This window comes from Alternaria burnsii (genome assembly GCF_013036055.1).
Source record: "Alternaria burnsii strain CBS107.38 chromosome Unknown 710, whole genome shotgun sequence".
NCBI classification, from domain to species: domain Eukaryota; kingdom Fungi; phylum Ascomycota; class Dothideomycetes; order Pleosporales; family Pleosporaceae; genus Alternaria; species Alternaria burnsii.
This window is the reverse complement of record NW_024066136.1, coordinates 1-12,263: the sequence shown is the minus strand read 5'-3', so window position 1 is coordinate 12,263 and position 12,263 is coordinate 1. Positions and strand designations below refer to the sequence as shown.

Genomic DNA, 12,263 nt, shown 5'->3' with positions numbered 1-12,263 from the left:
CACATTGGGAATGAGGCCACAAAAGTGATTTCAACGCTTTTAGATCTTCGCAGAGAACCTGTACGAATATCATTTGGTGTGTACGGCACGACCATTTACAACGCGGGGAGCGTGGTTTTGGGATCTACATGTAGGAAGTCATGTTCGTGTGTCGATACGGCAGTACGATGAGTACTTGTATGTCCACTGGTCCATGCTATGTCTGGCGGAGAAACTCTACTTCTGTATATATACATGTTTACGAAATACTAGACAAGTACGACCCAGTTCGTCGGAAGCGTTTAGATGTCATTCTCAAACGGCCGCACGACCTGTCCCTTTTCTTGGAGGTGGTCCTTGACTTGCTTGACTGTGTATTCGCCTCGGTGGAACTAGAAAAGTCGTCAGTATCTTGGTAACATCTATGCTGTGTTTTTTCTTTCGGTGTACTCACCATTCCAGCACCCAACGCAGCATCAGTCTTTGTCTTTGCAAAGACGTCTTCGAAATGGCCTGGGTGTCCCGCGCCACTGCTTGCGATGACCGGAATCTTGATCGCGTTCTTGACATCGTTGATGAGCTCAGTGTCAAACCCACTATTACTTCCATCTTTGTCTATGCAGTTCAGCAGAATCTCTCCAGCGCCCATGGCTTCTACTGCAGTGACGAGTTGTCGGACGTCAAAGTCGCGGCCCTCGCGTCCGCCCTTGATGGTGCATTGGTACCAGCAGTACTCCTCACCATTAGGTCCAGGAGTCGAGGTCTTGATAGTGTGGTGGGGTGTGGCGTCTGGTGAGGAGACGTATACGCGTTTTGGATCCACGCTGATGACGACAGCTTGGTTGCCGTATGCAGAGGAGATGGCTTCTATGGCAGTGGTGCCTGCTAGCTTGCTACCTCGTGCGTAGTATTCCTCGGCTGCGGTCACAGCATCAGAGCCTATGCTTACTTTGTCGGCGCCAGACTTGAAGTACATGGTCGCAATGTCCAAGGCGGAGATCTTGGTCCCGTCTGTGTCTACTGTATCGCGTATGCCTCCGCCAATTGTCAGGGGAACGAAGACGGTCTCACTGGTTCGGCGCAGGATCTCGAGCATAGGCGTGTCGGCTACGGGGCAGTTGCGGAAGGATGTGATGTTCAGGAAGGTGACTTCGTCGGCGCCTTGTTCGTAGTATTTCTTGGCCATTTCGACAGGTTTACCCAGGTTGCGCACTGCATTCCCGGCTCCCTCCTTCTCGCGGACGTCGTATTGGTCACCTTTTGTCACTACGAGATCGCCCTGGTCGTTTGTCCGTACGTCAAGACACGCGATGACGCGTCTTGTCAGTCCTTCTTTCGTCTCAGCCGCCGACGGCTTCTCTGGGAGTTTCTGCCACATATTTCCTTCTAAGAAGGCCTTCAGTACGCGTAGGCCGGCAGCACCACTTTTCTCAGGGTGAAACTGCGTGGCGAAGACGTTCCCCTTGGCTACTGCGCCAACGAATTCCTCGTCACCGTATCGTGCGGTTGCGACGGTCCAGCCTTCCTTCTCCAACTTGCCCTCCTCGTATGGCACAGCGTATGTGTGAACATAGTAGTACTTGGAAGTCGGTCGCAGGCCGTATAATGAGTCATCCGTGACTCGGGCGGTGCGCGATGTGTTTGCGCTGTTCCATCCGATGTGGGGTACGCTCTTGTCTGTGTCTTTGAACTTGCGTAGTCGCCCAGGAATAACACCTAGACCTTTGACCTGAGAATCTTCCTCTGAGCTCTCAAACAAGGCCTGTATGCCCACACATATTCCCATGAACGGTTTCCCTGACTTGATGTGTTCGCGAATCGGGTCGGCGTAGCCAGCTTTCTCCAGCTGGGAGAGACAGTGTCCGAAGTGGCCGACGCCGGGAATGATAAGTTTCTACGGGCGATGCTGTATCAGCATTTGTCAATTGATGCGCGTTTCTTCGTGGCAAGGTTGTAGTACCTCGGCGGAGGGGACGTCGGCGGGCGTCTTGACCCATTCGACGGTGTAGCCAACCTTCTCGATGGCATTGACGAGAGAGCGGACGTTGCCCGCGACGTAGTCGAGTAGGTGAACAGTCGGCATGGCTGGACAGGTGAGTAGAGGAATGAGTGTAAGAGTGTTGGACTCGAACAGTCACAGGAAATTTGGATGCACCCCGCCGTCATTGGAGGGGCAGTCATGGCGCTAGCCGCTAGTGCCCGCGGACCCCTGTCAAATAATTCTTTGGCTTCATCGTCTCGCGACAGATGCGCGAAGAAACAACCACCACCTCTATCACGTACCGAAACCCTGTACCCGCAACGCCAACATGGTGCGAAAGCTAAAGCATCATGAGCAGAAGCTCCTGAAGAAGGTACGGACCGCCCGTTACCCGCCGCGGCTGTAGCGCATCGCCGTCTGGATACGCCATTCTCTTCACTGTCAATGGCGACATGTCGAGCGCATCAGACGCTTGAAAAGATGCTTGATAGTAGTTCCATGACACTGACATGTTCTTTTAGGTCGACTTCAACACGTACAAGAGCGACAATGATCACCGGGAAGCAGCCGTCATGCGCCGCTATGCAATCCAAGGACGCGACGATTACCGAAAATACAACCAGCTCGCGGGATCCCTGCGACAACTTGCCCACCGCGTAGCCGCTCTCGATCCGTCCGACCCCTTCCGTCACAAGCAGGAGGACTTGATCTTGGAGAAGTTGTTCTCCATGGGTCTGCTCGGTACCGGTGGTGGCGGCCGTGGAAAACTCTCAGACGTCGAACACAAGCTTACCGTGTCGGCATTTGCACGGAGGAGGTTACCAGTTGTCATGACTCGGCTACGCATGGCAGATCACGTACAGTCTGCTGTCACACTCGTTGAACAAGGAGTAAGATCCCAGTCAGCTCTCAATCACAAACTCGAGTACTAACACATTCACAGCACGTCAGAGTCGGTACGGACGTCGTCACGGATCCAGCCTACCTTGTCACAAGGAACATGGAAGATTTTGTTACCTGGGTCGATTCCTCCAAGATCAAGCGCAACATTATGAAGTACCGCGACAAGCTGGACGATTTCGAACTCGAGGCGCTATAAGCTCCGACATCTCTTTCATTGGGTGGCGTTAATAAAAGCAGCATTTGAAGGCGTTACGAAATACTCGCGATATCCGGTCATGACACAAATTGATTATTTTCTCACTATCGAGTTCGTTCTTTCGGGTTCCTCTTATACTATCGAGTCAGACTAATGCACGACTCACTTTACAAGGGCGGATGAATTGCTCCAAGCATTCCATCGCAAAGCTGATGGACCGCGAAACTCTCGCACCACAGATGGAATGTTGGGAAAACCGCGCGGTGACATCAATTACACTACAACAACGGCAGCCATCAAAGCCCCCGAGCGATCTCTTTTTGATGGTTGCATAGCAGGACAACGATAGCCATCCTCGAGTGGACTGGAAACAGGCATTGGCTATCTTTTTCCGACTGGAGAAGCGCTAACCAATGAGATCTTCCAGATTACGCCACACACCATGCTGTTCTTTACCGTGACCGGCAATGACGGTGCTCTCGCTTATTCTGTAGTAGAGGACCAAATTATACCCCAATGTGAATCGTTTACTGGTGCATAAGTGGCATGTCGCTATCTCCATGCGTCAGTGGGGCGATTTGGGGTTAATCCTGGGGTAGCGAGCGGGCCATAGCAACCAACGGACGTACCGGATGGTGAGGGTGGTATATAGGATGCCGCCGATCCTTCAAGCTCAGCGTTAGAGATTTTCAGATAACATCGTCCAGATCTTCCTTTGCCTTACTTCACCATGGCCACAAAGGGGGAGAACGAGTCCTCGGCGGCATATATCGAAGCGCTCGACGACAGCACGAACACATCTGATCAAGACGACCGCTTCTCCAGCAATGACGCCAACGAGCAAATCGTCCGTCATTTACAGACCACCGGCGAAGATGTGGGCTTGACTTGTGCGTATCCTGACTGGCAGACGCCTTCTCCACCTATCATATCTAACACAGAGTAGTTCGCACATTGATGGCCGCTGTATCAATGGCTATGTGCTACAACGCCTATTTATTCACTCTCCTCATCCCGCCAGCCATCCTTACGTACATCAATGCCGAACTTGGTCCAGATCCCAGATATACATGGATTACGATATCATGGAACCTCGGCGGCGCCATGTTCGTCACCGTCGGTGGAAGACTCTCCGATATATTCGGTCGACGATGGTTTTTCATTGCGGGAGCTGTGATTCTTATCATTGGCAGCATTGTTTCGGCAACGGGACAAAGCATCAACCAAATGATCGCCGGTGGTGCTTTGTTCGGCTGCGGTTCCGGATTCCTGGAGATGGCATTTGGTGCGGTCCAAGAGATTGTACCGAGCAAATATCGACATGTTACCATCGGGTTATTCGACGCTGCTTCGATCATATCACAAATCATGCCGTTAGTCAGCTGGGTCATCATCAAGCAGACGGGTAATTGGCGCATCTGCTACTACGTCATGATAGGTTTCCAGACCATCAATCTTGCCCTACTCGTTTTCTTCTACCATCCGCCGTCATGGAAAGAGAAGAGGGCTGAACACGGAAAGTCGGCTGGACAGCTTTTGCGAGAGTTTGACTGGTTGGGATTGTTTCTGTTCCTGGCTGGCTGTACCTTATTTATCGTTGGCGTTAGCTGGGGGGGAACAATGGCTCCGTGGGTTTCTGCGACGGTTCTCGCACCCATCATCATTGGACTGGTGACGTTGATCGGATTGGGATTCTATGAAGCCTACCATACCCAAGCCGCGCCCTTGTTTCCGCCACGTCTATTCAGAGCCCTCCGTCACTTTACTGTTCCAATGCTCGTCATGGCCATAGGCGGAATGCAATACTACTCCAACGCAACGCTCTGGCCTCGCCTTTCCCAGCTCATCTACGCTAGCGACGAAATCTCCAAAGGCCTGTACGCTGAGGTCCTACCTTTAGGAACCATCATCGGCGGCATCATTGTAGCTTTCAGCAAGATTATCGGTCATCAGCGTTGGGTCATCATGTTCGCCGTCGCTTTACAAACAGCCTGTGTAGGCGCCATGTCCACCTCCACAATGGACAATCCCGCCAAGTCAATCGTCCTGACAGTCATCATTTCGACATGTACCTCTGTCAATCTTCTCAACGGCATGGTCCTGGTAGGTTTCGGTATTGTGTATCAAGAAGACATCGGCACTGCTGCAGGTCTGGCAGGAACTTCTCGTCTCCTCGCTGGCGCGGTGGCCACTGCCATCTTCGGGAATGTCACGAATAACAAATATGCGGATGCTCTACCTGAACGCGTTCGTGCTAATCTCGCTTCGTTTGATCTTCCGGCGGACGTCATCACCAAATTGATTGTCGCTGCGAAGGCGAACACTGCGGCTGGGTACGCGACTATTCCTGGTATCACCCCTGCTATTCGTGCTGCCGCGAGCTTAGGAAACAAGCAAGCGTATCTTGAGGGTGCACACTTGTCGTATCTGGTAGCACTGGCGTTTGGACTACTGGGTGTGGTGGCCGCGTTCTTCATTCCGTCCGTGGATAAGAGGAAATACACCAACAAGACTGTTGCGGTGCAGAAACAAGATAAAAGGGTTTTGCAGGAGAAGAAGATTGCAGAAACTGGAGGTCCATGAGTTTAATCGCTTCTCGATGTTCTTGCTATCACAAACTCACGTTGTATATGCATTGTCACCAATACATTTTGTCTCATTCAGGTTATCTTTACCTAATATGTTGATGTATCAAAGGTCAAAGCTTATTACGTGTTTGTCGTGTTTAATCACTCACCTTTTAGCACCACTGCCCTAATGGGTATCGATGGCGTTATTTTTCTTCTTCTCCAGGCTCACCAAATTTCCTTCGTCTACGGCACCATAGTAAGGGAAGGATTCACATGATATCCCGGATATGTCCGCGCACAACCAAAAGCTCAGTGGTACACCCAACAGCCACCTTAGCAACAAATGCAATCGAACTTCACCAGCCCACTGACGCACAACTCCGACCTCAATGCCTCGCACTGATCGTGGTTCCGGAAGCTAACGAAGCTGCTGTTTGACCGACGGGAAGTTGCTCCACGAATAAGAAGAGGAAGCAGAAATTTGATGATGTGCCTAAAGACCCTGGAACCCATAGTATCTAAGCGCCCAGCGTATGTCTACGTTGACACCTTTGGCCGAATCTCGGGAGTAGGGTGTTTGCACAGGGAGAGTATTCAAGGATGTTTCATTTTTCGATTGATATCATGAACGATCAGGGTATAACGAACTTGCTAAGTATGAGGAGAGAATCACTCATCAGATTACATCGACAGACCACACCATTACATCGAGCTGTGAAGATGTTCAAAGGGGTTGCATGTCGGTTTTCGAGGCTTGCATCGAGAAGACGTTCACATCTTGGTCACCTCGTCCTTCTCTACGATGTTCTTGTCTTCCACCGCACCAGCTCCACCGCCACCACCAATAGGTTCATTAACGTAGTCAGCACGGGAGCCTGTCTCGTGGAACTCAAAAAGCGGCTCCATTGGCGCAACATCCTGACGTAGAACGTGTTTCTTCAAGTACCATGGCAACTTCTTACTATAGTAGGCCGAGAACTGGCGGTTACCCACGTCGAAAACAGTATCGAGTTCTTCCAGAGTAAGAGCCTTGGTCTCTGGTAGGAAGAAGTAGGCGTAGAAGAAACCAAAGAAGTTCCAAGCTGCATACCAACAGAACGCACCAGTCGGCGTGAAAGCGGCGCTAAGGGCAGGCCAGGTGAGGGACAATATGAAGTTGAATCCCCAACATGTTGCAGTGGCGAAAGACATTCCAACGTCGCGTAGATGAAGCGGGAACGCTTCGGCCGAGTATGTGAAGGGCACTGGGCCTTCGCCAGGCGAGTAGACAGCCATGAATGTGTAGATAGCAGCGGCGATTGAACCAAGACGTTGCTGAGTTGGTGTGCCATCGGGGTTCTCCGGTAGGTAGAAGGATAATCCGCACCAGAGAAGACAAAGACCCATAAGTGGGAATGTGGTGAGTAGTAGATTCCTTCGTCCAAAGGTATCAATCGTATAGATTGCTGGGATCGCGAAAAGGAAATTCGTTATGCCAGTACCCATAGACGTAAGCAAAGCCTCGGATGTCGTGAAGCCAGCTTCTTCGAAGATCGCGGTACTATAATAGGCGATGACCTGTCAATACTGTCAGCGAATGATGAATAGAATCGAATGAAACAGCACATAGTACGTACGTTGACTCCGCAGAACTGTTGCATGAACATAACAAAGAAAGCACTCTGTGCGGCGCGACGATTGCGACGGACAGTGAAGAACTCTTTGAACGCATTCCTACCTTCCCGCTCAGCGGTCTCGATCTCGAGAAGCTTGTACGCGTAGTACATATCGCGTGCAGCCTGTATCTTGTGCTTACGCAGTCGGCAAAGTGCGTGGAAAGCTTTGTCGAACTTGCCCTTCTCCATGTACCTTCGACTCTCGTTAGCTCACAATCGAGCTGTTTGAATACAGGCCCGTGACTTACCAGCGCGGTGATTCTGGGCAAAAGTATACTTGGATGCAGACAATCATTGGAGGAATACTGGTGGAGGCTAACATCCACCTCCATGGAGAAGTTGGTCCGCCAATAATCGTCACGTTCTGGAATGCAACGGAAACGATGAAACCCAGCATGATTCCGAATGCCGTCCACATCTGCCACATCATGGTAAGTGCTCCACGGATGGTCTTGGGCGCAGATTCGGCTGCGTAGACAGGAGTTGTCGATGACTTTGCGCCAACCGCGAAACCGAGCATGAAGCGCGCCACGAGGAGATTTGGCCCTAGGTCAAAAGTCAATCTTGGGTTCTGGTGTAGCTAGGAAAACGTTACTCACAGCTATCGGCAGCTGCCATCCAGATACCGGTGATGAAGGAAATGATACAGGAGATGAAGATGGTACCACGACGTCCGAAATACTTGTTAAGAGGCGCATTGGACCAGCAACCGATGAGACAAGAGCAGAGATACGGGGCTCCATTAAGCAGACCTCGAAGCCAGACTTGGTCCGGTCCGATGTTGAATTCCTCAAAGTAGAATCCCTGATTAATCGTCAGTACTATAAGAATATGACATGGAAGCAATAACGCGACGAACCTGAGCGCCGTTGACGGCTGTTTGGTCCATACCCTGTACGATGGCAGAGCCAGCACAGAGTACAACCAAGAAGTACAGCATTTTAGGCTGAGACCATCGATGATTGATCTCATGCCGTAGTAAATCTTTCTCTTCTGTCGACAGTTGATCGACATATTCGAAGCCATCGTCTCTTTGCCCTACTCGAGCGATGAGCGCGCCCTTGCGAAACGCGTCCTGGTCCGCTTGCAGGCCCTTTTCAACACACCACGCGTCTACATCGGCTATAACCTGTTCTTCGCTAAGACCTGCCAATGGATTTCGAAGCTTTGCGGCAACGGAAGCTTGTCGGTGCTGACCAGGTCCGGTATGTTCGTGGTGCTGTGTAGTACCAAGGTCGGACTTGCTGCTACCTGACGATGAGAAGGCAGGCTCTGTAGCTTCGATGTCGGGTTTGCGACCAGACATGGTGATGGCTAGAACCAGAAATCGAATCTAGGTTGGAACTCCTGGATCAAGTGGAGATACCCGATCGCAAAGTGGATGAGTTGAGAGACACGCGATCATACACCTGCGAACCAAGAGGGTCTCGTTATATAGGATCCCGGGGGCACAGCTCACACCCACTTTTCTCTCCATCAAAGAGCGGGTCAGGTTTTGCTCTGGGGTGACAATCCCCATGGATTCTCCACACCATCCTGCGCGTTTGGCGCATGTAACTGTACATCGAGATCAGGCACGGGGCGGCCGTACCAAGACATGGAGTTGTGTGTTTACCCAACAAGACATCTCTGGGACTATGTCATTGTGGGCACAGGCAGGCATTGGCTTCTCGGCGGAAGCTAGAATCATACTTGGCAATGGAGCGCAACAAGGGCTTCGGGGCGGCCAAGAAAGCACGTGAAGTCTCGTCGTTGCTCGCCTAAAGGCTGTGGAGTACTCCGACCAATTGGAACTTCGTCGGCAAACTGTCAAGGAAACACCGTTGCGATGAACGATTACGACGCCGTGAGAAGACCTTGGCGTCAAGCGGAAACCGCACTTGGCAGGGTGCATCTTTACCATAATGGGCATCCCGACTTATCGACGGTCGGCACCAGGTTCCGATCTCGACCTTGAGGCTGTCAGCGTTTTGCAAATAGTGTCCAACGAAAGCAACATCCTTAACTCCACTGAAGGCTGTCAGCGCGTTGCGTTTAGTGATCCACGGATCGCACTGTGCACACGTGTAGGTGACTCAACCTGAGTCTATCGGCGCTTTTTGTGTAACCATCAGACGAGTCGCAGCAAGAGAGAAGTACCGGTGAAAGAGTACCTAGGTAGTCGGCAGATCATTGATCGCGTTGTGAAAGCCTTGTATTGCTATCCCACGATACATAAAGCAGTTTCCTATTTACCGCACAGTCTGCACAAATTCTGTACTAGCTTTGAACGTTATTTAGCATCGTCTCTTTTTTTTTTCTCTATCTTCTGAGGCTCTGGTAAAACAGCGATGTTCTCAGTACTCGTAGTAAACGTCTTAGTCTTGCTCTCTGTCCCTCTAGGTATCATAAAGACTGCGACCATCTCGTTCATGTACTCCTGGCAATGACGCAATGCGTCTACTAGGGTTTCATTGTTTGTTATCTCCACGAAGTGTGTTGCTAGATCTGGATGCAGGTATGATAGCTCATGTGTTGATGGAGAGTAAGGAGAATTGTCGGTAGCTGCTATTATTTGTTGTAGTTTCGCGTAGCTGATTTGGGCGGGGTTGACATCCTTAGGGGTAGGAATGTAGGGACTGTTGTCGCGATTGTTGTCGATAATGCTTTGTACTGTAATGTGCACTTCGTCCCTAGGGACGACCACAGATAAAGTAAGATGTTGGGGTTGAAAAAGTCCGTTGAACTCAGGACCCTCGCGGTGTGGACCCCAGCGCCAGGAAGCCTTCAACGGTAGATTCTCGATAGTACCATCCTCGTTGAGTTGGAGACGGTGTTTCCTCGTCCAGCGCAGCTGCCTAGCCGCAAAGGCTCGGAGAATGGTATCGCGCCAGAACTCTGGAACGCTCTTGCGATCACCACTGGCCTTGGGGCCAAATAGTCGGTTGTAGTGCCATTGGTATAGCCTTTCCATTGCGTGCTTGAATCCAATTTTGTCGGTGATGTTAAGGATGTCCAGATCGCCTTAACCGTAAGCTCCCGCTGGCGAAGGTACTTGCCGCAGGTTATATTCAGGCCTTGAACATATATTCCTTTCGTGTAGTGTGGTTTCTTTCGATTTCCGACTGGTCCGCCTGTGTAGAAAAGCGTCGAAGGTGGAGGGTAGCCAGCCCGCGGTTCCCAGTAGGAGGGGTTATGTCTGTCGTCAGCGGCGAGAGCCTTGGTGGCGCTCATGTCCTGAATACGATGTCAGCAGTAAGAGAACATGCATTCAGCTAGATCCTGTACTGGAGTAAGGTCTGCGAGTTGGCGTGGCTTCTGTGGGTCGACGGCAAGGACGCTGGCGTGGAGCGGCTTAAACTGGTGGATGTTCGCGGCGAAAGCTGCGCGTACAGCGCAGGTTATAGCGGTGACGGTGGCAGAGCAAGTTGAGGTAGAGGTGCGGTGTTGAGAGGTGAGTGCGGCGTTGGGCGGTGAGTGCGATGTCGACTAGGTTGAGCGAATTGACCTTATAGCAACACTGCCGACGTGCAAACGAGAGGAGAAGAGTGAGCGCATGAGAACTACACAAAGCACGTGGACTAATGACACCTACTCGATTTGGTGCCCACTTTTTTTGTACCTTCACCTCACCGTGTTCTGTATACCTGTGGCTCGCCCGTCTTACACTCTTCATTACTTCACCCACTCTTCTTTACTTCATCTACTCTGTTTGCCTCTCATCTACTGTCGGATCTCAAATCACTAGTATCCACACACCAACTAGAGGTTTTTTGACATTCTCTTCAAAGGCTGCGCGACGTTCGCAACTAGTCACAATATGGCAAACTCAGACGACAGCTTCAACAACACCCAAGGCGACCAAGACACTGATTACGGAGGCGATGACTTGACGTGGGACGCAGTCGCGCAAGAGATGGATCATGACGTTGAGGCAGAGCAGTCTGATGTTCTAGATGGGCGAGACTCGACACAAGCAGACAAGAATACATCAGACAGCTGGGGAATCATCAAGTACATCGAGACACGAAGACGACTTAACGATGCGCCCATTGATTCAAGATATCTAAGCGACAAAGAAGATTACAACCCCTTCTTAGGTTACCGACTAAAGATTGATACCGTTTTTCCCTATCATGCCACGATATTGCAGCGAAGAATCGTACGTCCGCGTTACTTCGGAAGCTATCGAGGTCAAGGTTGTTGAGCTCGCAAGAACCCTATCCCGTCTCCTTAAGAGCACAGCAACGCCAACGCCCCCCTGCAGAGACGATGCAGAGTTCAGGCTTGATGTAGCGAGCTATGAAGATGCGAGGAAGTCTGCTGCTGCCCTGGTCGCACGTTCAATAATGCATTGCCACCCAGATGTATGTGTCCAACTGCGCAGAGCTTTCCTTCCACCCTATACAAGAGAAAAACCAAACAGGTAGAGATAGTAAGCTCTACTTTGTAGCCTACAATAGCTCCTAACAAGAGAGATCATAGAATTTTATAGTATTGTAGGCTTCTAGATTCTCTATGTATGTCTTTATCGCTCTAATGCGCTTTGTTGTAGTAGGAAGGAGTACTCTGCTTAGGCGAGATATTTAGTTTCTCTCTTTGGCGTAGTGCTACTATAGATCAAGAGCTAACGTATTCTGTTCTCTAAGATAAAGCGGTGTATGCCTATAACGCTTAATAGAACAGGCTTAATATCATCAGCTCACGGCTTCCGCCCCGCTGCGAACTTCGGCGAATTTTATCGATACATGCCAGCAGCGTACGCTCTGTACATTTAGTACAACGACGTAAATCACCTCTTCACTATGCTCATACCGCTTGATGTATCCCTTGTCGGCGCGCGGGGATCGTTATTCTCTGGTGGGTCAAAGTCCAAGAAAGGTATTACCTCTTGGGAAGTGCCTAGCTCCGGCTTTACGTTCGACCAAGATGCAGCAGGATCGCCAATATAAGAAGCTTTTAAAGGCTTCCCCGTCCTTCACGTAAAGGACGCAAATCTG

At 50.7% G+C, this 12,263-nt stretch overlaps 6 protein-coding genes across 6 annotated transcripts; 3 read left to right on the top strand and 3 right to left on the bottom strand.

Moving 5' to 3' along the window:
* Nucleotides 1-281: 281 nt before the first annotated feature.
* GT037_011215 (imidazole glycerol phosphate synthase) lies at nucleotides 282-2,062 on the bottom strand (the record flags this gene model as incomplete). The annotated part of the gene is made up of 3 exons (XM_038936262.1): nucleotides 282-371; nucleotides 434-1,873; nucleotides 1,940-2,062. 3 exons carry the CDS (start codon nucleotides 2,060-2,062, stop codon nucleotides 282-284), a joined length of 1,653 nt encoding a protein of 550 aa, XP_038781031.1.
* A 226-nt stretch (nucleotides 2,063-2,288) lies between these two features.
* GT037_011214 (u3 small nucleolar ribonucleoprotein imp3) lies at nucleotides 2,289-3,059 on the top strand (the record flags this gene model as incomplete). The annotated part of the gene is made up of 3 exons (XM_038936261.1): nucleotides 2,289-2,333; nucleotides 2,482-2,850; nucleotides 2,904-3,059. 3 exons carry the CDS (start codon nucleotides 2,289-2,291, stop codon nucleotides 3,057-3,059), a joined length of 570 nt encoding a protein of 189 aa, XP_038781030.1.
* A 730-nt stretch (nucleotides 3,060-3,789) lies between these two features.
* GT037_011213 (mfs general substrate transporter) lies at nucleotides 3,790-5,642 on the top strand (the record flags this gene model as incomplete). The annotated part of the gene is made up of 2 exons (XM_038936260.1): nucleotides 3,790-3,949; nucleotides 4,006-5,642. The coding sequence occupies 2 exons, from the start codon at nucleotides 3,790-3,792 to the stop codon at nucleotides 5,640-5,642; spliced, it is 1,797 nt and encodes a 598-aa protein (XP_038781029.1).
* Nucleotides 5,643-6,400: 758 nt separating this feature from the next.
* GT037_011212 (plastidic glucose transporter 4) lies at nucleotides 6,401-8,590 on the bottom strand (the record flags this gene model as incomplete). Its single annotated transcript, XM_038936259.1, has 5 exons — nucleotides 6,401-7,186; nucleotides 7,246-7,477; nucleotides 7,533-7,830; nucleotides 7,884-8,088; nucleotides 8,144-8,590. The coding sequence occupies 5 exons, from the start codon at nucleotides 8,588-8,590 to the stop codon at nucleotides 6,401-6,403; spliced, it is 1,968 nt and encodes a 655-aa protein (XP_038781028.1).
* A 966-nt stretch (nucleotides 8,591-9,556) lies between these two features.
* Nucleotides 9,557-10,237, bottom strand: GT037_011211 (uncharacterized protein; the record flags this gene model as incomplete). Its single annotated transcript, XM_038936258.1, has 1 exon — nucleotides 9,557-10,237. One exon carries the CDS (start codon nucleotides 10,235-10,237, stop codon nucleotides 9,557-9,559), a length of 681 nt encoding a protein of 226 aa, XP_038781027.1.
* An 846-nt stretch (nucleotides 10,238-11,083) lies between these two features.
* GT037_011210 (uncharacterized protein) lies at nucleotides 11,084-11,425 on the top strand (the record flags this gene model as incomplete). Its single annotated transcript, XM_038936257.1, has 1 exon — nucleotides 11,084-11,425. A coding segment is annotated over one exon (342 nt), but the record flags the coding sequence as incomplete, so codon positions are not given.
* Nucleotides 11,426-12,263: the final 838 nt, after the last annotated feature.